This window comes from Pungitius pungitius, chromosome 16, assembly GCF_949316345.1.
Source record: "Pungitius pungitius chromosome 16, fPunPun2.1, whole genome shotgun sequence".
Classification (NCBI taxonomy): domain Eukaryota; kingdom Metazoa; phylum Chordata; class Actinopteri; order Perciformes; family Gasterosteidae; genus Pungitius; species Pungitius pungitius.
The window spans coordinates 1501566-1528723 of NC_084915.1; the positions used below are offsets into that span (position 1 = coordinate 1501566).

The window sequence follows — 27158 nt, forward strand, 5'->3', positions numbered from 1 at the left end:
ACCAGCTTTGATAGCTCTCTCATTCCCCAAAGAGGACAGTCTCAAATGTTAACAGGATGGGGACGGCTCACCTACACCCTACAAGCCCATTTGTTCTTCACACCATCATCCTAAAGGTCCATTCCTGTGAAAGCCCATTGCTCCGATCATACACAAGCAGATGGATAATCATTCATCAAAGGCAGCATTGACAGGATGTTTGTATTTAAATCTTTAAATATATCTCAAATCTTCAAATATCTCAGTCTAATACATTGTAGGTTTTTCTCAAAAGTATTTTCAAACGAGTTGCAAAAGCAATGGCATTAGACAAATGGAATGGCCTCATGATGGGGCTGTAACAATGTCAATGGTAATTTCTACTTATTTCTACTCATCTACTTTGACAAGCTACTCATTCAACGTCAAAATTAACCAATTATGTCATTTTTACCTCTGGTCTTGAAATTCTGAATATTTCAAATTGGGGTTATTTCTAAATGTCTTGCACTTTTTCAGGTAAAGTAATCGATTTCTTCATGTCAGCCTCAGCCCTGCACATCTCAGAACATGGGAGGAATATCATTACCTTGATATAACTTATTAATACCTCAATGAGACATATCAGTTTAATGTACGGGAGTATGCAAATCCGCCGTGCTCTGCCCTGGCATCAATTAATCATCCACCAACTCCTTGATGTCCCAACCCCTCCCATAGCTTCAAAGAGAACTTTGTGGAATATTTGAGGGTTGACATTGTGTGCCCTCCACATGTCCTTTGATAATCTTAATAAATGCAAAGGAATTGGGCGTCGTTTTATGGAGGGGAGGGGATGGTCAGGCTAGGTAGGAATGCCATGATAATCCATCTCATGGGTTTATCCCCTTTGTAAGTCCCTGGACTGGCTGAGGCCAGACTACCCCTGCAGGCCTTCTTGGCTTTGGTCCCTCAAGAGTAGAATAGTGTTGTCAGAACATCATTGTAGAGTACCAAGCCAAGGCTCCACAGCTGTAATCTGAGAGGTCACAAAGCCTTAGAGAGCTAAATGAGAGAGAATAAGTCCAATGCCTCCAGGGGACAGGCAAGGTGTTGGAAGGAAAGAAGAAGAATCTCTAATATTTTATCCACGGATTGCAGGGAAGCAAAGGAAAGGAGGTTATTGTCTGGATCATAGTTGCATCCTGCTACAGCACAGATTTACCTTGTTTCAGTCCTGACTTGTTTTCCTCACTGTGTATCCAGTTGTATTTATATATGTGTGTGGGTCAGTTTGAATAATGCATGTTGTGTGTGTCAGCTAGAAGAGCCTTCATTATTGATGTGCTCACATCACACAGACTCGATGAAGACCACAGGGACGCCACGTTAGATCCACAGTCATACATCATACTATGTGTTTCTCCGCTCAGCTCAGTCAGAGAGGGATGATCCCAACTGGTGATTCGCGCCTGTTTGGCATTTTTGTATTTTTAAAGGCCGCATGTTGGTACAAATTCAACAGGACTGTGTGGTGTATGCACCGACCGAGAACGAAAAGTATCATTGGCCGTGTAAATGACATGAAAAAGTTGTCATCCATTATAAGGAATTATCTTAATTAGTATTATCTAAATATTGAAGCTTGATAATATCATCTACTATGAAGTCGCACATTCTCTAAGCAGGTGTCTTCTCTTCTCTTTTTTTCAGTCCTGAGAGATGACTTCCGTCAAACGCCCAGTGATGTAGTGGTAGCAGCAGGGGAACCGGCTGTCATGGAGTGTATCCCCCCCAGAGGCCATCCCGAGCCCACCATCTCCTGGAAAAGAAACAACATCCGGGTCAATGACCGAGACGAGAGGATCACAGTATGTTTCTTTCTGTAGAGTTAATATCACAAAGTCAATGGAACCAGCTGAACCACCCATGGTAGAGTTCCTAATTGATGATCATTCCAGTTCAATTGTTTTAGTTCAATAATTATAATTGAAAAGCAGCATCAGTGTGCAACTGCATTGATTGTTGTTTAGTTGAACCCTTTATGGTCGTTCATCGGGAGAAAAAACCTCAAACCTAGAAATCAAGAAGGTGGAATGTGGAACACATGTAGAGCAGCTAGTTGGGAGGACGTGTGTTGGTGTGCACATTATGTGCCGGAGCTAGACCGATCATCACACAGTGTAAATAAGGAGCAGAGGAGCCATCTGGCACAAGACACTGAAAGTGACGGAGTAGCTTCCCTCTTGACTAACATGCCTCAATATCCTGTTCCCAACCTCTCTCCATTTATCTTCCTTATTTCCCCTTGCTCCAACCCAACCTCTCTTTCACTTCCTTGCAATCTACCTTGCCCTCCCCCCTCCTTCTTCACCTCCTCTTCCTATGCTTACCTTCTTATCCATTTCCTTTATTTCCGTTCTTTTTGCTCCTTAATTTTCAAGATGCGAGGAGGCAAATTGATGATTTCCAACACCAGGAAAGGCGATGCTGGCATGTATGTGTGCGTCGGGACCAACATGGTCGGAGAGAAAGACAGTGATCCTGCTGAGCTGGTGGTGTTTGGTGAGTCATTACGTTGTGGTCAACTCGTTAACATTGCATGGGAGGAAATTGAATATATTGTCACATGACGACTTCCTTTGCTTTATTTTAGTGAAGGACCTTTACTGATTTTGAGGGAAACTTACTCTAATAAAAGATTTCTAATGGTTACAGTAATGGTCTGGTTTCCTTCTCTGCCGGGCTGTACTTTCCTCAGTTGAGATTGATGTAGCAGAAGATGGATCGCTCCCCCCCCCCACATGCCTTTTGCTTTGCTCCCCTGACCTCTCCGCTCCGCGCCCTCCTTTTGATTCTCCGCTCACAGCAGAGCAGCAGCATTAGCGCTCCCAAAGTGTGTATTGATCCGGGGAAACGGATAGAAGATTGATATTTTTCTTTTCAGGCCCACCAAACCCTCTCCCCCTCCCCACCATAACCCAAATGCTGCTCCTTTTCATCAACAGGAAAGCCAACGTGTACACTAATGCACTTCTCTCAGCTGTCAACATTTTAAAATGAATAATAAGAATGATCATTAATAACGATGCACAATAGTCCTTCCTGTTGCCGTGTTTAGTTGTTTTTTGGTTTTCATTATTTATTCTCACTTGCATCACGGTCACAGCTGATGCAACAGTCTAATTACCCCGGAGGGGGGTCATGTAAGTTTCCTACCACAAACATGTGTAATCCTCGCTGAGTCCTCTGTCTCGGTGTGATTTCAGAGAGGCCGGTGTTCACCAGGCAGCCAGTGAACCAGGTGGTGTTGGCCGACGACACAGTGGACTTCTTCTGCGAGGTGCACGGAGACCCGATCCCGACGGTCCGCTGGCGGAGGGAGGAGGGGGAGTTAGCTCGGGGCAGGTACGGAGGAAGGGACACCCCTGTGTTGAGCCTGGTGTCATCAAACCGAGAATACGGTGGTGCTCAGGGTGTTACTTAGCAACAGCATAATAGAAAAGCTTCTAATCTTCTCTACTCAGCTAGGGAACATGATGAAAATATTCAATGATTGATTGAAAAAATATTTTTAACCAGCAAAGGTACATTGGATTTAGAAAAGTATCCAACTATGAAAACTGCTGACAGCTATCTTCCAATAAAAGATTTGAACAAATATGTTAAAAAATGAATACTTAACAAATAAGATGTTTAGTTAGTACAGCACCTTGTGATGGCCAGTAAAGGAACTGAACAGAAAATTCTATGAAGAAAAACTATGAACACAGTGATATTAGTAGTAATGCATTGCATGGTGACAAAGTGACTGAGGAACTGTTAGAGCCTTCATAGATTTAGCTGAATGAAGCTTGGATGATCCCTCGGGGGAAATGGGGGAAAATCTTGCCTAGTTGTCAGCAGGTTCAGATCTCCATGGGGGGCCAAAAGCTGTAAGACACTAATCTGAGATTTACTAAACCCAGTCACATACTGCAAAAGGCATTACCTTAACTTTTCAGATAGTTAGAACATCAGCCTCATCCTTAGCCCGACAGCTCTGCATTTTGTTGCATTTTAAAAGTTTTAAGGACCCAGAAACTCTGCAATTTGAATTTGAAAAAAGTAATCAGAGTGTCTTTCTGTGTGTGTGTGTGGACTTCCAGGTTCGAGATCCGCAGCGACAACAGTCTGCGTCTGACCCAGGTGCGAGGTGAGGACGAGGGCACGTACACCTGCGTGTCAGAGAACAGCGTGGGCAAAGCCGAGTCTTCTGGGACACTGCAAGTGCACGGTGAGACTCGGGCATTCAGTACTGAGCGCCAAGGCCAGCTGGCTGCACAGTTGTGTAATTCAAATCATTGACTTGTCACTTCTCTTTGAAATAAAGCATTGTTTTATTAATTATAATAAGGAAATTACAATGACGGAACATTACATTTCAACACTGAACCTACAGTGAATAGTTTGCAGAGATGGACGGTTCCTCTTCAGGAACATGTTGAATTGCATTATTAATATTCAAAATGGGGAAATGAGATAAGCCATAAGAAGTCCAAAACAAAGATTATGGATGGTTTTTCACACTCCCTGTTTTATGCCACTGGTAACAGGCAGTGAGAAAATGGATTCTGAGTTGCTTTTGAGTGCGTGGAGTTCAAAAAGCAGTGAGATTGCATTAAATTAAAGTCAGCCCTTGAACAGAGGCACTGGGAAGAAGAATACGTCATTTGTAATGATAACGGGGAATATTTCGAGTTTTGCTCTGCAGCATTTAATGCTGTTAGCAGGCACTCCACTTCTGACATCTGTGAACACACATACAGTATATTCATATACTTCATCCACATGCATGCACAAGCAATATGCATCATCTTTTTCATCCAAAATGTCCCTTTGGAAAAACCTTTGAAAAAATGTATGATAAGAGGCAATATCCAAAAAGAAAATGCCTCATCTGCATCCATGAACATTTACAGAACAAATGTAATGCAAAACATAATTGTCTCATGTAATTGTCAACTGGGGACATGGTGATACATTTTAGTAAAATATCATTTTGAATGTGAATAATAACGCCTTTATGCAAGAATTATAACACAAGACCCTAATCATTGTTCTTATCACTATGTTCATAATACATTATAGATATGGTCCTGTTGAAGTTCGACTGATTTTAGACAAACAGATCATTTGCAGTTCATATAGCTGCAGTATTGTGGATAATAGGATCCACCCCCCCTTAAAAATCACAACACAACATCTAATCCTCACCTGTCTGTCCACATCTAGTTCATCCCACCCTCTACCCGTCCCGTTCTCCTTTTGTTTGGTACCGGTTCATTTGAATTTCCCCCTTTTCACAGCAGCCACAGATGGTACTGCTAATATTAATTATGGTCCTGCTCTATTTAGTGTGACACAGCACTAAATATACCAGGACCATAATTAATTTCAGTGAGACAGCACACTATACCCTGGCCAACCTAAACAGAACGAGGCCATAATTACCGTTCTAAATTAGCCCTGCGATGTGGATCAGCCTCACTCCAACTTGTTGAAATGTGTCTTTCATTGTGACTTATCATCTCATTCATCTCCTTCTTTTTTACCCTTTGTGCATCACTCCATTGCAGTCGGCCCATCCAGTAAGTATTCCATTTCATCCCATCTTGTGTGTATGTGTGTGTGTGTTTCTAAGAGCGAGAAAGAGAATTGATTCAATTAATCAATTACAAATAGTCATTTTTTGTTTAAGTTCTTCTAGAAACCCTGGGATGATGCTCCACACCTGCCCTCTGCCGTGCTTTAACTTTACCTCTAGCTTCCACAGAGAAAAGATATCCCGATAAGCATGCATCCCGATTTATGAGCACCAACAGAAAGGATGAAACGCAAAGGCCTGTAGACTTTTTTTAACACCACTAAGCAAATGGAAATACTCTAGTATCAGAGTGCTGCTGTACTATACTGATTCATCACACCTGTGACAATGTAATTTCCTGGCTGGGCAAATGGTGGCTCTAAGCTTTGAAACACTTTGCAGCTAACAGAGCGGTTTGGATTGGAATTATTTAACAACAGGCTGCTCAAGCACCATATCATTTCTAAGTGTGTTCTTTTACTTCTGTTGATTCAATGCCACGAGGCTGCGAGCCGACAGGAAGCAAAGGATACTCCTTTTGCCAAATCAGAAAATACCAAAGTAGAGAAAAGGTTGTTGGGTACTTTCCGTTGACGATGCTGGAAAACAAACATGTAGCCGAGGAAATTAGTTTTGCAGGTATCTGAGGAATTGAGTGTCGGAGCAGACACGTTCCTCTCTTTCCTCTGTCACAACAAGAACAATATTTAGGAGAGGAGCTCCTGTTTAGGAGGGATGGCCTTTGTGCTGAGTATTTCTGGGGCTCTGACTTTTCACTGTCGACATCTCCTTTTTAGTCCAAAGGTGCGTTGATGCTTCACAGGGCCGTGTGCGTGAGCAGAGTAGAAGTAATCCTGGTAGCTATGGCACGCATCGGCACAGGGCATTAACGCATTAGAGGGCTGTTCTCTGATGGTGAATGATGGGGCCACACTACATGAATTCAACGTGTGTTAACACTTGTTCAGCTAATCTCTCATCTGTTACCAACAACACATCAGTCAAAGAGACTTTTCACTTTGGTATCATGGAAATGCCATTTTAAGACTAAGTAAGTATGTACAGGCAGGAGGCAAGGTCACCTTCCCTCTGAATTCTATCCAGTTAAATTTGGATGTATTTTACCCTGTGGGGCCGGTTCATTTCTCTGTCTTGCCTGTGGGTTCCTAGATATTATGATAGCATATAATATAAGAATATAAGAATTACAGTGCTGCTGCTCTGACTTATACACAGTATATTTAAAGCTGCACCATTACTCCAATTCATGTATTAAAGTTGTATAAATAGGTAGGAGTCCTGGCGGCAAAGGTCCCTCTCCAAATTAAATAAAAGTAGGGTGAGGCGAAGTATAGTCCAGCTATGATTAAATTCATTTTTTTTGTATAGCCGAAAAACACAAGTTTGCAGTCTGTACACATGCAACATTATTTGTTCCAAAACCCTCATATCGGCACAGAAGCAACTCCCCAAAAACAATAAAAGAGCTTCAACGGGGGGGGGGGGAAAGCAAAAACCTGCATATGACCAAAATGTTTCTAATATTAAAATAGTAGTAGTAGTTGGTGAGGAATAGTACCATCATTTCTATTCTTGATGTAACCGGGAGCCTGTGCAGAGAAGCTAATACAGGAGTAATATGATCTCTTTAATTATTGTTAATAGACGTGCTGCAGCATCCTGAATCAACTGGAGAGGCTTGAATTGGAGTAATCTCGTCTAGAAGTAACACATGCATGAACTCATTTGTACGCATCGGTTTGAGACAGGAATTCTTATTGGTGAAGGCGGTCCTTGAGGTCTGCTTCATCTAAGACACATCCTGGTCAAAGAGAACTCCAAGATGCTTTACAGCGCTGCTAGATAGGCTAGGGTGAGGGTAAGGGGAGTGTGTCTGAATAGAGAGGGGGTGATATGGGAGGATGAAGAACTCTTGTGTACTCAGGCGTGTGTGCTGTCTGCATCAGCGTGGGACTGTGGGACTGTGACAGCTGCCTGTCACATCCAGTTTCCTGAGGAACTCCTGCCGGGAGCCAGAGTGTGTGGGTGTGTGTATTTGTTTCCCCCCTCCCCTACCCCCCCGGTGTGTGATAGCTCCAGTACGTTAGCGCAAATCACACGTCAAGTGCATTTAGGGTGAGGGGGGGGGTAAGGTTTTGGTTGTAAACACTTTGTCTCCGTTTGCCATGCGACTGAGCAACACAGCATGCTCACGCAGCACATCGCACTGTGATCCGTCCAGGTGGGGGCACGGTGAGTTGTGTGAGCCCGTTGGGAACCTGTGGATGCTGTGTGGGTTAACACTGTCCTCCATTGATTACGTCTCTTCTATGAACCCGAATAAATCTGAGACCGACAAACCTGTCACTAGACAAGATTGGCGATATCGGGGGAATCTGCAAAAGCCTCGCAACATAAAACATCTCCAGCGTCCTACATCAAAGTCCAACATGCTACACACAGCAAAGGGAACACTACTTCCTGCGTGTGACAGACAGGAGGAACTCCAGAGTGTCAGATTAAGAAAACTAAACAAAGCAAGTGTCTCTGTCATTTAATTCAGAGAAGCAAAGCTATATACAACTTGAAACAGTCACCCAGCAGAATGCTGCAGTCTGAGATGAAATCATTCATGTACCTACTGTGAAGAAAGGCAGGAAACAGGAAATCGGGGGTATCAGGTTTTGGACTGGGCAGCTAACTGGACTATGCCAGTTTGTGTGATTTGAAAAAGTTTTGTTTATGGTTCACAGTGTGACTGCACTGGGTTTTGTTTTAGTTTTTATCATAGAATAAACATGTCCGTTTTAATTGAACCATCTATTTGGCTTCATTTTAACGACGGACCTCCAGAGAAGGGCCTGCCTCACAAAGCAGACCGGACACCAATCCTTTACACTACCTTCCATCATTCTACTTCCATAGCAATGAACTAAACCAATCCTGAAGTATACGGAGGAAGAAGATCTAACTCCCAACAATAAATACCGAGGTGTGACAGAGGTGATGTGGCATGGGTGGCCTCCCATCAGTGCAAGTCCTCCGTGTAAAGTAATGACCATGTATGGACTGTGTTTTATGTTGATTTGTTTTGCTCTGATGGTTAGAGGGATGTTGTTCCATTCATTAATATTATTAATGGGGCGAACGGACGGGGACTAGCCGACGGGGGGGCAACCCATGCCCACTGCATGAGGCCTTAAATAGCCTCGTGCAGCAGGCATGGGTTGCCCAAATAGTGAAGAGTGTTAATAGAAGCCACATCGTTACAATTCCTTTAACCCTCACCACCCACTCTAAGCTCTGCTTTAAAGCATGAACCTTAAATGGCTGTTTACAAAGGGCCGGCCATGTGTCTTTTTTCTCCTCCTCCTTTTTTCTCCTCATCACACAGTAAAGCACAACCTGCGCTGTCTGACGCTGTCATTGTACAAGCTGTAGGACTTTTAGCGTGTTCGCCTCGTTTTGTGTTCTCTGCTTGTATATTAAAGAAGGCCCCAGGCTACTTCAGATTACTACGTGTTTCATTCTTTATAAACTTCAACCAATTTACCTCCCTCCCTCTTCCTCCCGCAGTGATCTGTTCATGTGCCATCATGTCTGCACACCCGGTTTTATATGTCATATCATTGTAAAATGAAGGTGTCATGTGATTTGACAAACAGTCGCAGCTTTTCCATTTTACAACAAACAGGAATGCAAAAAAAGCCGTGATATCTAAGAGCCAGAAGCCCAGAATACTAGATGACTGTACCACAACGAGCTGTGCGACATGAATCCACTGTTTCTCACATTCCTGTCATGTATATTTCAGCCCCTCTGCGACGATCCATTTCCCGGTTCCATCTCATGTATGGGTGCTGTTTCCGCCTGCCCTAAATCTAAAGCTCAGCCTCGCACACATTATTGCTAATTATTTATTTCAGCCTCAGGCGGTGTGCCGGCTTGCCTGCTCAAATCAAACATTGTTATTGCGCAGACAGGGCTGTGTAGCGCACCAAAAACAGCATTTTGATAGCATAAATATATTCTAAGCTGTCGCCGTATTTGGGTCAAAGTTGCGCTGTTGAGTCGGGCGCGGGGGGAAGGTGGGGGGGGGGGGGGTGTTCAGGTTTTGACACATCGTTTCAGGTCCAATGACCTGCTTTGGCACCGAACAGGTGTCTTCTCTCCCCTGTGTTCATCATATCTGCGTTACATAAGAAGTGGGTGTTACACTGCGTTTCTTTAATATTTCAGGCCTTGCATCAGTCCTGTCAGGAAGCCCGTCCTCAAGGTAACTGGGGAGTGGAAGCAGCGCTTAAGTGCCAGCGCAGTGGGGGTCTCTATGGACTCTGACCTCTATGGTTACTGGGTGGGGGGCACATCTTTGATCTAAGGACGTGACCCCTGCCCATTTTTGCAATGGCCCCCTTAGCATTAATCCATCCTGATACTGACACACGGATCTCCTCCTGCTGTGCAAAGGGGCCTGTGATGGGAGCAGTCTGTAGGATGACGAAGGGGGGGGGGGGGGGCAGTTACCGTAGATGGGATGAAGTGTCGGCGCAGGGCACGTTCTGGTAGGGTGTAAACTGATCCAAACACAACATAAATCACCTTTAGCCTTTTATTTTCTCTTGATGTATAAATATCGTTCCATCACTGGATGTATCATTCATATAATTTTAACTTTTGATATATTATTTACATATTTACATCATATTGAGAGCACACAAGAACCTTGCATACCATTTGAGAATCCCCAAAGCCCCACAGATAATGCAAAATGTTAAGGTGCATTATGACTTTCGGGCCTTTCATCCTTTGTTGATCCAACCTTTGAAAGTGGCGCTGGGAGAACAGAGAGCCCAGATGCAGAGGTGCAGCCAAATGTCTTTTATTTCTTCAAACTAGAACTAAGGGGGACTGCCGTCAGCAGACGCAGTCCGGAACCAAGCTTAGAAAGAAGATCTCGAAAAGACAACGCTGGGCTGGTAACTCAGGGACAAAGCGAGAACTCAGCGTTCAACAATAGTCTGACAGGGAGGGAGAGAAAACAGTGGTTAGAAGTAGTCAAACAAATTAAGCAGTAAGCAGAAACAGGTGAGTGAAGAATCAGTGTTGATTGCTATGGGAAGCGGCTGTGGGCGTTTAGGGCGAGAGGCGAAAGCATAAATGGGAATGAGATGGTGTGTTAATGAGTCTCAGCTAGGTGTGTGTGTGGGGGTGGGTGTGTGTGGGAAGAAAACAAAACAAAAAAGGAGGAATCCGGATCATGACAGGCGCACTGAATCTCTGGTTAGTGTTCTTTGTATCCTTTAGGGCGGTTCTCCACCCCCCCCCCCGTCTCTCGGTTCCTCTTGCGTGTTCAGAATGAAAGAGGAGCGAGACATCAGGTGGGAAGATGAGAAATCAATTAGCACCAGTGGATGGCGTCATTAGGCATTCGCCCCCCCCCCCCCCCCCCCCCCCCCTCCTCTGTGGAGGACCTGTCAATTACTTAAAGACCAGAGTTGGTATCAAGTTCTGGAGACATGTAACCCCCATTTCTCTTTGCTCGATAACATTAAAAACAAAGTTTCAAAACTCATTTTGAAAAAGCGTAGGGATGAGGGAGCTGTGAGAGACTCTCTCCGTTTCTTGTTTCATCATTAGTAAACACGAGGCAACAGTAGATGTCAAAATTTGCGATTTTGGGCTATACAAAATAAAATGAATTGAATTGAAAACCGAAGCGTTGCTTTTCTTTTACGCAAAGGACGGGCAACGTGATCTTCTTTGGGCTGGAAGAACCTTTCAGCTGATTCAAAACTAGAATTCACAGAACTTCTAGGTTGAAAAGTGTTTTGTTATCCATGATCCTCCTGGTTGAATTCCATGAACAATGTTTAAGTGGAAAAACCTTGAGGGGGGAGCAAAAAGCCACAAACGCTGAAGCTTGGTGCACCACCACATTGAAAGGAAAAGCTTAAACCGTTAGAGCTTCAGAGCAGAAGGGCTCCGTCTGTTCTTGTTTGACTTCACTTGATTTGAATCTTCTTCATTCCTTCATCCATCTTTTTCACTTTCACAGCCATGACCACCCCACTATGTGCACCAAGTGTGTGACAAATACTGCCTCGATGTTAGCTTTCCTCCTCAAAGCCAATGTTGCTTAGGGGATTATTTCTTCTTTCTAGCTACAAAATCATCCAATGTTGAATCAAGAATTATTGAACTTATGGACATAATGAATATTTAATCTGAGGGTGTAAGTGAGTAGCAGCTGATAATGTAATAATGGTTGACACAGACCTGTGTGTGTGTGTGTGTGTGTGTGTGTGTGTGTGTGTGTGTGTGTGTGTGTGTGTGTGTGTGTGTGTGTGTGTGTGTGTGTGTGTGTGTGTGTGTGTGTGTGTGTGTGTGTGAGATAAAGAGACAGACAGAACTTGAGTGGTCAGTGGAGGCCCGTCCCGGTTCAATGCACTCAATAAAGACTGTGCTCCCCCAATAACTATCCCCCCCCCCCCCCCCCCGCTCTCTGTGTGCAGTGCCCCCCCAGATAGTGATTCGGCCGCGGGACCAGATCACAGCCCCAGGTCGCACCGTAACCTTCCTCTGTGGCACCAAAGGAAACCCTCCGCCGGCCGTCTTCTGGCAGAAAGAAGGCAGCCAGGTAAGAGACTCCTTGAGCCTTTTATGAACCTGACGTCTGAGGCATCCATCAGGATCTGGTGGTCCCTTTGGGTCTGAAAACCAGTCAGATTTCAAAGAATTTGATATATCTAAATTAATATTATATACCTTTTTATGAATTAGATTTAGTCTGATTTAAATGTTGTCTAAACCAGACTAATAAATGATATATGAACAAAACTAAAGAATAAAGACAGCAGATATTTGCATTAATCTTGAGTTAATTCCAACCAGATAAAAGTATTATGAGTATGAAAACAATATTGTCGTGATGTTAGTCAAAGCTGCTTTGTCTCAAATGCCTCTCTGGTACACATGCTAGAAGCCCTGCATCACTGCTTCTTACTGACGTGTTCCTAACTCATGCTTCGATTCTATCACTGTGTAGTGTAGTGCCAAGGTGACTCACACACACACACACCACCGCACATTTACACACACCTCATTTTCCCATCATCCCCACAAGTGTGTTTGCTCAGCCCTGTGTGTGTGTGCATGCATAAGTGTGAGTGTGTGAAAGGCGAGTGTGTGATAAGCACTGCAGCCGGTTGGAATGCGCTGAAAGGCCAGCTGAGAGTGCCTGTAGCATGGCTCCCAGGTACAGATTAGTGAAGGGGCCTATTGGAGGAGGCCTGGAGAATGTGTGTGGAACAGGGAGAGAACATGAGGAGAGAGATAAAGTGAGTGGGTGGGGTAATGTGGGTAGCATGTTGGGACGGTTATCTGTCCCAACAACGTTATTATTATTTATTAGATGTGGATGATAGAAAAGAAATGAGTTTCAAGACGGCAAGTTTGTTATAATTCCTCCTGCGCGCTTGATGGTCTATTCATCCCTTAACACCACGTCTCTTTTCTTTTTCTCCATGTACTGAATACTGTTTTGCAGTTGGAGGACACAAACTCTAAGAAATAAGGTTCTCAGGTTTGCAGTTTGATGAAAGGTCTTAGTTTATCTCTTCACTCTCTCACTTTGCATTTACTGTCCTCAACGCCTTCACCGCTTTGTTTTGTTCTTCCTTAAGCATTCGAGAGAGTCGCATTTATGAATTCATATTATGTAAATGTTAAATGTTTATAAAGCTGCCAATGGAAAAGCTAGTTTCTGGCATTGAGGTCTGTGTTGTAGCAGACTCTTCTTTCAATATCACTTCCTCGAATAGAAGCACAAAAAATAATGCCTATATGTGAAGCTAATTATAAAAAAATGCCCAAAAGTTTAATCAGTGAACAATAAAGAAAGATGGATGTTCCCGATCTCTTCCCCAGATCCTGCTGTTCCCCATCCAGGAGCCGTCCCAGTCGGGCCGCTTCTCTGTGTCGCTAAGCGGTGAGCTCACCATCACCAGCGCCCAGGTGGAAGACTCCGGCTATTACATCTGTCAGGCCATCAGTGTGGCCGGCAGCATCCTCACCAAAGCGCTGCTGGAGGTGGAGAGTGGTGAGTGTGAACACAACAACAACATGTGTAGAGTCACATGACTACAGTAATGTGATTTCACTGTGCAATGAACAGTCACATTCAGGTTGCTATGATTATTGTCTACACTATTTGCAACTGCTGTCCATATCTAGTGTTGTTGCTTTTTGGCTTTTGACTGAAATGCATCTGTGCAGAGGTGCATTGTCTAGCTGAGACGACCCACTCCAGGTGTACAATCTCCACTCAGAGAGTTCTATTTGTACTATCTGCCAAAAAATACCTCTAAATTCTACCCTGGCCGTTTAAACTTAATTAAATGGAGAAATAGAATAGCCAGTGTGTGTCCTCAGCTCACAGCTTGAAATATGAAAATGAATGTTTTTAAACCAATGAAAAAAAGATGAAACTCTCCCCTGCAAATGAATGAAAAAAAATGTCTTAACTTATCTTTCAATTAAACATTTTGCTTCATATTTTCCCCTCATCCAATGTAGCAGTAAAAGCCATCCCTCAAATCCTTCTCAAATGAAATATCCTCTCCAGCATGAGTAAACAGCAGGAGTCCTTATCTGATGTAATCAAAAGGGACAACTGGTGATAGCTCAATGCAAATGACCTCGCTGAAGCATATGCTGCCCTCCCTTTACACACACACACACACACACTTACTTGAGGAGTAATCAGGGATTTTGTTCAGCTCGTTCCTTGCTAACTCCTGTATTGACTCTTTACAATTTTGGTTGAGCTTCAGCTAGCTGATGATATCAGATCCTTCTACAGAGCAGAATACCAATGAAGGCGTGCTACGGCTTCTGAAGGCAAATGTCACATGGCAGGCTGAGTGAAGTTTTCTATTTTCTTTAATGCCGGTAGCAGGGAGACCTGCCAGGAGAGAGTTACAATAGTCAAGGCGGGAGATGACAAGAGCCTCAATCAGTAGCTGCTCCGCCCTCTGAGTGAGAAAGGGTCGTATTCTCCTGATGTTGTAGAGCGTGCACCTACAGGATCGTATTGTTGCTGTGATTTTCTGAGTTGGTTGTCAAGTGTCACACTGAGTTTCCTGGCAGTCAAAGTGGGAGAAACACAGAGATGCCAAAGTTAACAGGTCCTGGGTCAGAGAATCTTTTCTGGGAAAGAGAAGTAGTTCAGTCTTGTCGGGGTGGATTTTCAGACGGTGAGCGGACATCCACTGAGAGATGACAATCAGACAAGCAGAGATCCGTGCGTCAACTCGAGTGTCCGAGTGAGGAAAGACAGAATTAGTTAGGCGTCATCGGCATAGCTGTGGTAGGAGAAACCATGCGAGCAAATGACAGAGCTGAGAGAGTTGGTGTAGAGAGAGAAGAGGAGGGGACCCAGGACGGAGCCCTGAGGAACTCCAGTAGTAAGAGCACAAGGTCGCCACAGCTCACATCTCAGTGCAGGCTGGGATGCTAAAGACTGACCGAAAAAGCATCTGTTGGCTTTTTTGTGTCTGCCAATATGAAATCATCACCAAAAAAACACATGAATCATATCATACAGCCCTGATAGTCAATCAGGTAATGAATTTGAAGCACCAGATGAAAAGTAATGTTCCATTTGCCCTTTTTCTTTGGATAAAATGTAGTTCATGCAGTGTTGGGCAGACCGCTGCTCCAAATATTTGAGCTTGATGATGATTGAAGGACAAGAGGGGCTCCCAGTTAGGGACATTTTTCCATAAACTTGATATAAGTAGTGCACATTTTACCTGTGACACCTATTTGCGTCATGGGCTAAATTGTCATTTGGGGTTTTTGTCTTCATAGTCTTTCAATTTTGATTCCCAAAGTGATTTACATTACATTACATGTCATTTAGCTGATGCTTTTTATCCAAAGCGACTTACATTGCATTATGACCCATGCGTTACATTTTGCCTGGGGAGCAATTAGGGGTAAGGTGTCTTGGTCAGGGACACTTGGACAGGGCACATGGAGCAGCTGGCATTTAAACCACCAACCTTGCGGTTTACAGTGCATCACACTACTCCATGCGCCACCATCACCCCGATTTGAGAGGGGGGAGGGAAGTACGACCGAATGCTGAGTAAAATATTTTAGGCATTCAAATGTTTCACTTCACGTATGGACGCGCTGTGAAAGGGTTAAAGATTTAAGCGGAAATCCCATGCGACTTCTAGAGCGGACAATGCTGTAGAGACCTGTCAATCTCACGGTAGCCCCTCCCTAAAGCATACCCTATTTATGTTCTAAATTGCTTTAATTGGAACATCATTAACTTGATCAACATCATGTTGAAGACAACTTGAAAGTAGAGAATAGAGTAATTTTCTCATAGACTTCTATTGGAACAGAGGAGGACACTAATGCATTTCTACATCGGCTTCACTTTCAATTCCAGAGTTCAAACCCTCTAATTCGAGTCTCTGTCCCGGCAGCACCCTCGGACCGCCTGCCGCCCATTATCCGACAGGGCCCAGCTAATCACACTTTAGCTCCTGGCTCCACCGCTCAGCTTCACTGCCACATCATGGGCAACCCCATCCCCAGCATCCAATGGGAGAAAGACGGCCAAAGGATCTTGGGAAACGATGGCCGAATCAGCTTGATGGAGAACGGTACCTTCCAAATCACCAACCTCCAGGTATCTGAATGAAATACACACTTGAAATGTAAACAATAAATAAATTCAAACTAATAAATTCAAAAAACTTTAAATTATCAGGTCTTCTGTATATAAATAATAATAAATCTAATGCTTCTCAATTAACTATATCTCAATTTCCACAAAACTGATTTTAGAGTTTCACATCAAACATGAGTTGAGAAGAAGGGGTGAAAGTAGTAAAACCACCACCATGATGCGCTCGGCCATTAGCAGTTGGTAGCATCATCTTACTCCACGCTAATGATATCTATTCCGCCCAGATTTCCCCCCGGATACAAAGCAGCACCTGAGGTCACCGCAGCCACCGCGATGCTCGGGGAAGGCTCGCACATTAATTGATTGTGGGTTCTCAATGATTAACGATCGTTGAGACTTGTAATTAAATCCTCAATACATCACTGTAAGTGAGAAGAGGATGAATGAGTGGGGGCAGGAGGAAGAGGAAGAGAGATCATTTTCTGCTGCATTCATGTCATGTGGGAATAATTATAAATACTAAGAATAGTAAAAGTGAGAAGAAAGAAAGTGACTTCACAACTAATACTCAGGCTTTTGAAGCATGTTGAAGTTTTGTGTGGACTATGGCTGCGTTTGATCAGAGTCTTGCAGTGAGCAGACATGTCCTCAAGGATGTGGTTTTATTGTTCTACAGCAGAGCCAACAACACTAGGTATTTATGACTCTGGATTTCACAGATGAGATCACAAAATGACGTGAAAAAACAGCTGTTTGTTTCATTTGAGATGTTGTTGCTCACTCTCTGGTTTAGGTCCTGTTGTCGATGTCAGATGTTCCATGAAACCAGAGTCCATCAAAAAAATCTGCTTTAACAACGGCAGGAGACACAACTTTGAGCTACAGAAGTTCTGTGAGCTAACGTGCTAATGTTAAGCATTTGTAATATCTACATCTCATTTTACGTTTCATTTCATTTATCTGACGCTTTAATCCAAAGCGATTTACATTGGATCTTTAACCCATGGTTTACATTTTACCTGGGGAGCCATTAGGGTTTGGGTGTCCTGATCAGGGACACTTCGACGTGGCACATGAGGCACCCGGGACTCGAACCTTCACCCTTGCAGTCCCCAGAGCGTCACGCTACTCCATGCGCCACCATCGCCCCCATACCCGCCAGGTTGAAAACCTGAAAACCATTTCAGTATGCTAATGAGCACTAAAAGGCAGCTAGAGATTATTGGAAATGTCAAAAAATCACGAGTATTAATAAACAAATGATTTATGGCAAATTCAAAGTGTCACCTGAGGATAGACCGTCCTTAGAGAGAGCTGCTGCTACAAAGGGTTAAGAAGCTGTTTCGGTTTTCCGCAGTCACGACTACAAACTTACTTTTGCAATTTTGTCATTACAGTATTATAGGTTAGCGTGTACATTATTATAACCGGGCATTTTTCTAAATAAATACATAGTTCAGCCAGACTGTGGAATACGGAACAAAGATGGCTGCTTTGTTCCCATCCACCCAGTTTGCCGTAAGAGATGGCAGGTGTTAACTTGCTGTAATAAAGCGAATTAACAGTTTTTCTATTTAAAACTCTTGACATCTGTCCGTGCGACATAACACTTATCATTGAGTACAATACTAGAAAATCCAAATAAATCAGCCCTCACAAACCCAACTGAACCTTAAATAAGCAGTGTAATGAAGTCAATTTGGTGGGGGCCCCTGGAGGGGGACAGATGGTGTGTTTGTTCCTCGTACCCTGGCAGTGAGGAGATGCCATTACCCTCGGATCTCTGCCAGGCTCACACTAGCACGGCCCCTCTCCTGGACCCAAAAGGAAGCGTGTCTGTGTGTGTGTGTGTCGTACTAGTGCTGGAGGGGCAGTTAAAGAGCTTTCTGCTGCCATTTCTGCAAAACGGTTGACGTGGGCGTAAGGTACAAGGGGGGGCCGTATGGCAGAAGAAAAAAGAAGCAAACAGACGATGCAAAACAAAGCCCGAAGTGCGTGACCAGGACTACGTGGACAAAAGGAAACAGATTAGTGAGAGTAATCGTGTTAAAGTAGGAAATTGAGTCCATGTGTTGACTTTAAATCCCAGTGTACTCGTGTCATAGCCTGTAATCACATTTCCCTTCTGCACCCGCCTAAAGAAGCATCTGACATCATTATCAACCTTCTGTGCGCTGAAGCCGTGGTGAGGGGGCAGTTAGCAGGTGGTGGACGACGAAGATCTCTCTGTTTGAGTGAGCAGAAACATCCCAACGATGTAGTTAAACTACAACAATTAATATTCTATATTCAAAATTACCTCCTCCCTCCTGTTCTCCCTCTTCCGCTCCCCTCATCTATTTTTCAGGAATCTGTTTTTCGTGCAGTGCCCACAGCTGCCAGGCTTGATTAATTGTCAGGTGTCCCGGGTGTTTACCCCCCCCCCCCACCCCCCCATCCTCCTGAATCAAACGCCACCATCTGGGAACCCGCTTTGTAACCCCCCTGACTCAGAAGGCCCAAACGGGTCAACTCAAGGTCAGGGACTATAGGGAGAGGAGGAGCGAGCAGCGAGGGATGCTGGGTAGGATAGAGAGTCACCTGTCCCGCGTCCTTTTGGGCGCTCTGACAGGCCACTTAGGCTTGAGTAATTCCTCTGTCAGCGGTTAGCGATGAGCCCCCCGGACGGGGGCGCACATGTGCACAGCGCTCAGCGAGGCATTAGTCATGATAGGCGCTGTCTCGCACATCCTCTGCATAATGTATAAGGTTTTCAATAGGAGTAATACGCAGACTAAGTGAATAAGGGGGGGTGATTGTGTTTGCACTGGACCAGGTCCTGCGTGTAAATGAACTATAGAGGACTGAAAACCTCTTGCAGCAATACGGATAAAAAAACAAGTGAAAATCCTGTGTAACCCTCCGTCCCAGAGTGCAACAGGAGAGCGAGTTAAAGAGCCAGCGGTGCTCACAGGTGCAGTTAACATTATACTAGCGTCAGCCCCCCCGCGCCATGTGCAGTGAATGTGTCCAATTCATAATTGATCTAGTTTTACAGTTCCTCTCTTTTTCTCTGGAACAAACATGGTTTTGTTTTCTCCCCACATTGTCTGAATCCATTCATACCTCAGGAAAAAGACAATTTGTGAATGTTTGGAAGTTTCTTCTTCTCTGCTTGTTTTCTCCACGCAGCTCTGGCTTTAATGGGGCACTACGGCCCCCAAGACATCTACACACCCGACTGTCCTTTGCCATATGCAAAATGATTTCTTTCTTTTATTATGTATTATTTATTACGCACTGGTGGGATGATTGCGATCCCTCGAGAACTAGTCAGTGCCACGAGGGCATACCCATCAAGCTCTGAAACCCTGCTGGTCCACAATACGTTCAGTCCTTTATATTTGCAGTTATTGGGGGTTTTCTGTGTAAATGAAAACATTAAAGTACACATTCAGTCTCTCACCCAAACACAACACAAAAAAGGGATGGGGTGGCGCCCTAGTGTGGGTGGATGAAATATGAATCTGGTTGGAATAACGGTTTGAAGTCTTATCAAACACCATATCTAGATCATGCAAAGTAATTACCCAGCAAAGCGCATCCTTTGTTTGCGTTGCACCAAAAGTTGATCCCGGAACAACTTATTTTCCGCGGGAGTCAGCAAGTGCACCCATTTAAATGGTGATGGGTTACTTTCTCCAAACAATGATGTTCTGACTTAGCGTCGATAGCAAGTAGCAAACTGAAAGGGAATGGAAGACCTGGAGCAGTGATGCCATCAGAAACATGTCGAGAGGCTCCTCAGAGTCACATTCCCCAACAAGTCCCTCTGTTGTAAGCAATTTCACAGCCCGTCTGGCTTCTGGCTTGCCTCCCCAAATACTTGATCGCCAGCATCCACACACACACACACACACGTACACCTCTTAATTACATCTGCCCATAGCATGTCCAGAATGCTAAGTAGCTGTTGAGTATAAAGACTGGCTCCTCACACATTTCTCCACCACTAGCTGCTCATTAAAATTCCGTCCTTTGATCCCTGTGTTAACTCTCCTCCTCTACCGTGTAGGCATCAGAGGATGAACATAAAAGCCACCAGCTAGACTCTCGCTTCAAATAGGTCCACTGAGAATATTTCATTTATAAAAAAATAACTTTGAATGACAGAATGGCCGTACTGAAAGTAACCAATGTAAGTAGTTTGTTGGAAAACTTGAAGTGTTTAATAATTTAGCGGACAGTCATACACACATTGATGTGAGGAGGGGGCTTCGCCTCTCTGTATGTAGTTATTGTCCATGTTGGCTATGTATATGAATGGGATTTCAGGGCCGGCCAAGGTCAGAGGTGTGTTCTTTGACCTCATCATGGCGCTAGAAGCTGTTGACAGTGCTAAGGAGGACCTTTGTAAACATGTCGGCAGCTCCTAATGGATTCTAAAAAAGCCAAACTGATGTGAAAGTGTAAAGTCACCTGGTCAGCTCCGTGATCACAGCTCTCTGCTCCACCAGCTTTCCTTCTGCTCAGTAATCTGAGTGGAAACATTCTGGCTGAGAGATATGACATTTATAATGGGTTCATTAACGTAGCATCCAATGTTCACTCTCACATTAAACTGATGGCACACGTGTTGCTGTTGCCAGGAAACGGACTCCGGGGTCTACACCTGCCTGGCGTCCAGCTCCAGTGGAGAGACCAGTTGGAGTGGAGTGCTCACAGTCAAAGGTAAATTGTCTGTGTGTGTGATTTAAATGCATGCAAATGGATCGCAGCAATATATGCCAAATGATGTCTGTACAATTTATTCTAGCAAAACATCTGCACAGTTGAAAACCCAAAATAAATCTCATTGCCACTCTATTTCTACCCTACTAATAGTGGCTCACTTTGGAACAGTCTGTGTAGCAATTTCAGTGAAATTATTGGTTGTAGATTCAAGTGGGGCTGCAGTTTAGAGAATAATTGTTAATAGGATTTTCTGGGAAACCTGAGTAACAAGGCTCCTTGTGACTTTAGAATTATCGAGTGAAGCAACTTACCAGGTCTAATGAAGCCCTGTGGGTCCTGGCGCTCGTCGCTGGGCAGACCGCAAAACATAGGTGTTGGGTGGATGGATGGGACTCATAATGTTGACAAAGAGCTGTCTGATTTTTGGGATGAATGAAGGTTAAAACAGCCTTATTGGCCTCCGTCAGGACAGGGAGGAGAGACTAATTCTGCAGCTCAATGCACACGCTCTGTGTCTTCTTCACAACCCATCATGCATTACAGAGTACTTCATGCTGGGGAGATCTAATTAGTGGCACCGAATACTGTACTTGCATAGCAGCTTTCATACAAGAAATGTACCACAATGGGCTTTAGAATGAACAGAAATGCACGCAATTGAACAGAGTAACAGGCTGCTGTCATGACACAGAGGCCCTGTGATGGTTCCTTAAACCCCAATAGTAGTCTTTTAGTAGTGAGGGAGTCGGCCATGATGCAAATGTTCAGTCAACATTAGATTCCACCGAGCACATGATGAGACGCTCATAACGCCCCCCCCCCTCCCTCCTCCAGAGAGTGCAGACCCGTCGGTCGCCCAGGCCGCAGAGCCCTTCCAGCTGCCAGGCCCGCCGCACAAACCCATCGTCACGGACGTGTCCAAGAACAGTGTCTCTCTGACTTGGCAACCCAACGCCCACGAGGGGGGAGCCGCTGTCACCGCCTACATCATCGAGGCCTTCAGGTGAGACGCCCGCCCATCGCCGTGTACCTTCGCGCTTCACTGCTCTACCCGTCTGCTGTTGAGAGAATATTTTGTTCTCTAATCAGGCCGCTTCTTTATTCAACACTCCAGGCTGTATTTTTCTTGTGTTGAATATTTTTAAATGCAACAATTGGAACGTAAAATCATCACTATGGCACACTAAAACATTTCAAGACTAATGCAAAGCCTTGCAGCTCTTTAAAGAGCGCCGTGCTGCCACATTTATGATCAGAGTATCCGACTTTGATAAACCAGCAGGAGGGGTGCACTTTAGCTTGGCGGAATGACTCAAAACATGTTGAACTAGCACGAGAGAGGCCTAATTGCACCACTCAGGAACCAGAATTCACCACAGCAGAATCTCCACCTTGGATTAATTAGGGGAGGAGGTAGATTTACGGATGGATGGAGGCCTGCAGATGAAGATAGACGGTGCTATGGGGGAAACGTGTCCCTCCCACTCGATAGCGAGGAGGACACCAGCAGGCCCTGATCAGATCCGGAGCGTTTCCAAGTAACGCACGCCGATCCTTTGTGAAGCAGCCGGAGGCACCGCTGGGATGTCTGCAATAACATTTCTCTGCCTCAGGTGCTGAGGCTTGTTTGCGGGAGCACAGAAAAGAGCGAATGGTCCCGGCTTGTGCGTGGTTGTGTGTCTGTGTGTGTGTGTGTGTGTATATGAGAGATTTAATCGTTTTTATTTAATGCAGACGCTGCTTTCGGCCTCTTTTTTTCTGGGGCCAGAGCCTTGTGTGTGAACTCCTCCACAAATCCACACACACACAATAAATTAGTATTCACAAAACGTTTTCCTATTTGGTGCTGTTGTGCAGTTGAGCACAACCGAATCTCCTCCCCAGCCCCCCTCACCCCCACCACCCCCCAGGTACCTTTGAGGGAATTCTAAGAGTGGTTGGGGAGGCCTTTGTGACTGTCGCTGTGCCAAGGTGACAGTGGATTCACAGAGGGAGAGAAAGAGATGGGATGATAATGCATCTGGGGGAGTGCCACAAGGCTAAGAGGATGCCCTCCTTTTTCCTTTTTCTTGCAGACACCATTACATTATTCATGGGGAGGGTAAATTGCATCACTTGGAGATCTTCCAGCGGGCACAAACTTCTCTGAGTGACTTTGCTCACATCTGTTATTGTTCAGCAGAATATGAGATGGAGCCAAAAATAGCTCCTGCTATTGCCTGGAGATCCTCTCACGCTTTGTTAAATTGTGCGGCTGCACAACGAATCAGCTTCACAGAGCAGCACGACACCAGTTCAGTGGTGCAATGAAACCGAAGGAGCCGTCCTTTTCTCAACTATCGTACGCCAGTACACGTGTGCCTTCAATAATGTGGACGAGTATGGAACTGTACTTTTTAGGACCAGTCATGAAGTTATTGTTTATTTTGAAACTATTACAATTCATTAAATGTTGGGATTCATCTCTTTATCTTGCTCAAGATCAATTTCACACACGCAAATCTAAAAATGAGAGTATTTTTAATAGTTTTAATGCAACTGTGTAATAAAGTCTCTACCGTACTTTATTATCACCAAAAAGCTTCTTTTCTCCTTTCCTTTTACAGCCAATCGGCGGGCAGCACGTGGCAGACTGTAGCTGACATGATCAAGATGGAAACACACACCATCACGGGCCTCCTCCCCAACACCGTTTACCTGTTCATTGTGCGAGCCGTCAACGCCTACGGCCTAAGCGACCCGAGCCCCATCTCTGAGCCCGTCAGAACCCAAGGTCAGTCTGCCACGCACGTGCGGAGCCGAGTGAGCAGCACCACTCCGTTCTTGTGCGGCCCTCTGAGGAGAATGTGTGTTTACCCCTCAGATGTGAGTCCTACGGGTCAGGGAGTGGACCACAGGCAAGTGCAGAGGGAGCTGGGAGAAGTAGCGGTCCAGCTGCAAGAGCCAGTCACGCTAACAACAGCCTCCATCCGAGTGGCCTGGACTGTGAGTGGCTCTCTGCGGGTGTATGTGTTCCGTAGGGTTGCTTGAGGGTTCCCTTTTTTCTAATTTTGCCCCTTGAATCATGCAGGTGGACCGTCAGTCTCAGTACGTCCAGGGCTACCGCCTGTTCTACCGACCGAGCGGAGGGACCTGGCTCCTCCAGGACATCAACTCCCCCTCCGAACGCATCACCGTCCTCAGCAGCCTGCTCAAAGGAACCGAGTACGAGATCAAGATCCGTCCCTACTTTGACGAATTCCAGGGAAAGGACAGCAGAACATTACTGGTCCGAACCCCAGAAGAAGGTAATGACTTCTGAAAAAGGTGTTTGTACAAGGAAGACATTCAAAGAAAAACATAGCTAGGGAACTAGGCCTTTTCCACTTTGGCATTGCAGGGCCGTGGATATAGCTGTTCATTAGCCTTTCTGGCACCGCATGAATCTCACTAACGTTATCTCATTCCAGGGTTAATTTTATATCCTCCGCAATTTTGGGTTCATTTATATTGATCCCAGTTTTATTAAATTCTGCTACCGCACACGGTGATTCTTCACCCCCCAAGGTTTTCGGCAGTTAGACATGATCTAAAGTCATGATTGAAAACAAGAGAGATTTGTTTTCTTTTGCCAGCAGCACGTATAGACTTTGGATTGATCGGCCTCAGTAGTTTAGTCTGGCAAAAAGAAGCTGATTAAATGTTTAAAGACAAGATGGAACGTGATTCTCTCTCCTGCTTTTATTGCCTTTTTCGAGTGTAGTTTTGTACTTCTTGTGCTCACCATAAGTATGTTGCTGTAATGACATGAATGCTCTCTCAGTCCCAAGTGCCCCACCCAGAGCTGTCACGGTGGTAACAGTGAAGCTAAGCAACAGCTCCAGCATCAGCGTCTCCTGGGAGCCTCCACCCAGCGAGATGCAGAACGGCGTCATCCAGGAGTACAAGGTGAACACGCCTCAGCAGTGTGACGGCCCAGCACTTCGACACAAGATATCATAGTTTGTTTATTTAGGTTACATACAGAGTTCAAATCAAATTTCAAAAGGAATGAAACGTCCTCAGACTGTGTTTTTTAGGTCTTCAGTGTCTCCTGTACATTTGCACAGAGAATATCTGGCTGATCAAAGTGTTGCAGCTGTGGATCAAAACGCACACTCTGCTGAAACCCTTTGGACTGATAAGAGACGGATTCACAAAACCAAACCAGAGCTGGCCAATGAATTCAGTCGCATCTCTTTGATCCCGCCAGGTTTGGTGTTTTGGCGGCGGCGGCGACAACCAGACACGCTCCCACATCAACAGGACGGTGGACGGGAACACGCTGTCCGCTGCGCTGAAGGGCCTGGTGCCCGGCTTGCTCTACCAGGTGGAGGTGGCGGCGGTGACCAGCGCCGGGATCGGCACCCGCAGTCAGCCGGTCTCTGTCCTCATCAGTGAGTCCACGGGGACACAAACCGATGTAGAAATGAGTGCTGGGAAACACTCAACACAATTCTTTTATTTGCGAATCTCATTTCAATAATGAATTGAAAAGTAGTGTATTGCCCACTTTTAAAATTTTTCAGCAGTATTCCCTTTACACAGTAGCAGTTATTTTAGTCCTCCTAAATCTCAACTTGATGTCAGGTGGCGAGGGTGCAGGTTGAAGGCAGGCAGCCAGGGAGGACTCAAACGCAGGATTCAGATTTCCGGAATGTGCACTTTATTTTGCACAAAAAGGAACACTAGCCAAAAGACCGTGCACCAACAATGACCGACATTAGACAATGACGCGACAAGGGACAACAGGCACACGGGGCTTAAATACACAAGGGAGGTGCAGGTGATTGGACACAGGTGGAAACAATCAGGCAATCACAGAACAGGAAGTGAAGCTCACCCAGAGACACAAGAAAACTACAAAATAAGACGGGAAGAGGACCCAAACCCTGACACTTGATAATGCAATCAAATTAAATATAAAACAATATTTGCCAGTGCATTCACATTTATCTCATTCGGGTTGCCTTATTCAGCGTCGGTTTCAATGAGCTCCACCCTGACATGTCCATTCTGGTTACCAAAACACCAGAATGTGACAACCAAAATGTTGAACCCGAGGCATCATGCCCGTCGTCCACAAACTGACTGAGATACAAAAACAATCTCAACTGCGGCTGAATGGATTGCCTTCCAGTTAAAAAAACACTTAATACCCCCACAGGATGAATGCTGATGATTTGAGTGATTCATTAAGTATTAATCTGTGGAGTGTAAACCAGTCACTGAAATGGTATCGTCAGGTAAATATCTAATCAGTCCAATACTTTGGTTTCAACCTTTGCCATGGAAATACGCTATTTAAGATCAGTTTATAGACAGATGGTTTACATGCTGAAACGTCTCATGCTTATGTTACCATTCAGTTGCTCTCATATAGATATTGCTATATCTATCATTTTAATGTGTTTTTATGCTCTGGCTTAAAATTAAGATAACAAACACGGTTCTGAAAATGTCTAATTCAGTCCTTCACCCTCCCATCCCCCCCCCCCAGAGCTGCCAGCCGAACAGCCGTCGGTGGCAGGCGGCGGCGGCCCCAGTGACGGCGGCGAGGAGAGCAGTGTGAGTCTGGCCGAGCAGATCACCGACGTGGTGAAGCAGCCGGCGTTCATCGCGGGCATCGGCGGAGCCTGCTGGGTCATCCTCATGGGCTTCAGCGTCTGGATCTACTGCCGACGCAAGAAGCGGAAGGAGCTGAGCCATTACGCCGCCTCCTTCGCCTACACACCAGCAGGTCAGGGGGAGGGATTCACATGTAGAACAGCTCATTGCGGGTGGTGGTTGCTGCCGCCTGGTTCTATTGCACTTACTATGTGGGTCGGTCAGGAGGAAGGTGGCATTTGGATTGTAGTCCAAGGCATATTGTTTTATACATTTAAAGGTACATTCATTAAAAGTTGCATATTTTTGTAGTAATACGAACAGCTCCTCTTTGTTATTATGGGCCCAACTGCAACATCCACAAGACCGTTTACCACCTCTCATCCCTTTCTCTTTGTGTTCTGCAGTTGGTTTCCCTCACGGAGAGGGAACAGTACTCAACGGAAGGTAATTCAATCATATCCTGCTATGTATCTGTAATCTGTTTCGATTCGCCGTAATCAATAGAAAAAAAGGAATGAATGTTTC

At 44.9% G+C, this 27158-nt stretch overlaps 1 protein-coding gene across 4 annotated transcripts in view; it reads left to right on the forward strand.

Annotated features, from left to right (window-relative positions):
- robo3 (roundabout, axon guidance receptor, homolog 3 (Drosophila)) overlaps window positions 1–27158 on the forward strand; it is a 117425-nt gene that overhangs the window by 82727 nt on the left and 7540 nt on the right. For all 4 annotated transcript variants that reach the window (XM_037467296.2, XM_037467295.2, XM_037467294.2 and 1 more), the window contains exons 3-18: window positions 1672–1829; window positions 2403–2523; window positions 3228–3366; window positions 4107–4234; window positions 12097–12221; window positions 13511–13682; window positions 16087–16292; window positions 20921–21002; window positions 21840–22008; window positions 23612–23778; window positions 23869–23990; window positions 24076–24292; window positions 24808–24932; window positions 25237–25420; window positions 26524–26763; window positions 27038–27077. In XM_037467296.2, the coding sequence (XP_037323193.2) occupies window positions 1672–1829; window positions 2403–2523; window positions 3228–3366; window positions 4107–4234; window positions 12097–12221; window positions 13511–13682; window positions 16087–16292; window positions 20921–21002; window positions 21840–22008; window positions 23612–23778; window positions 23869–23990; window positions 24076–24292; window positions 24808–24932; window positions 25237–25420; window positions 26524–26763; window positions 27038–27077 (2395 nt within the window). The remainder of the gene's footprint in view (window positions 1–1671; window positions 1830–2402; window positions 2524–3227; window positions 3367–4106; window positions 4235–12096; window positions 12222–13510; window positions 13683–16086; window positions 16293–20920; window positions 21003–21839; window positions 22009–23611; window positions 23779–23868; window positions 23991–24075; window positions 24293–24807; window positions 24933–25236; window positions 25421–26523; window positions 26764–27037; window positions 27078–27158) is intronic.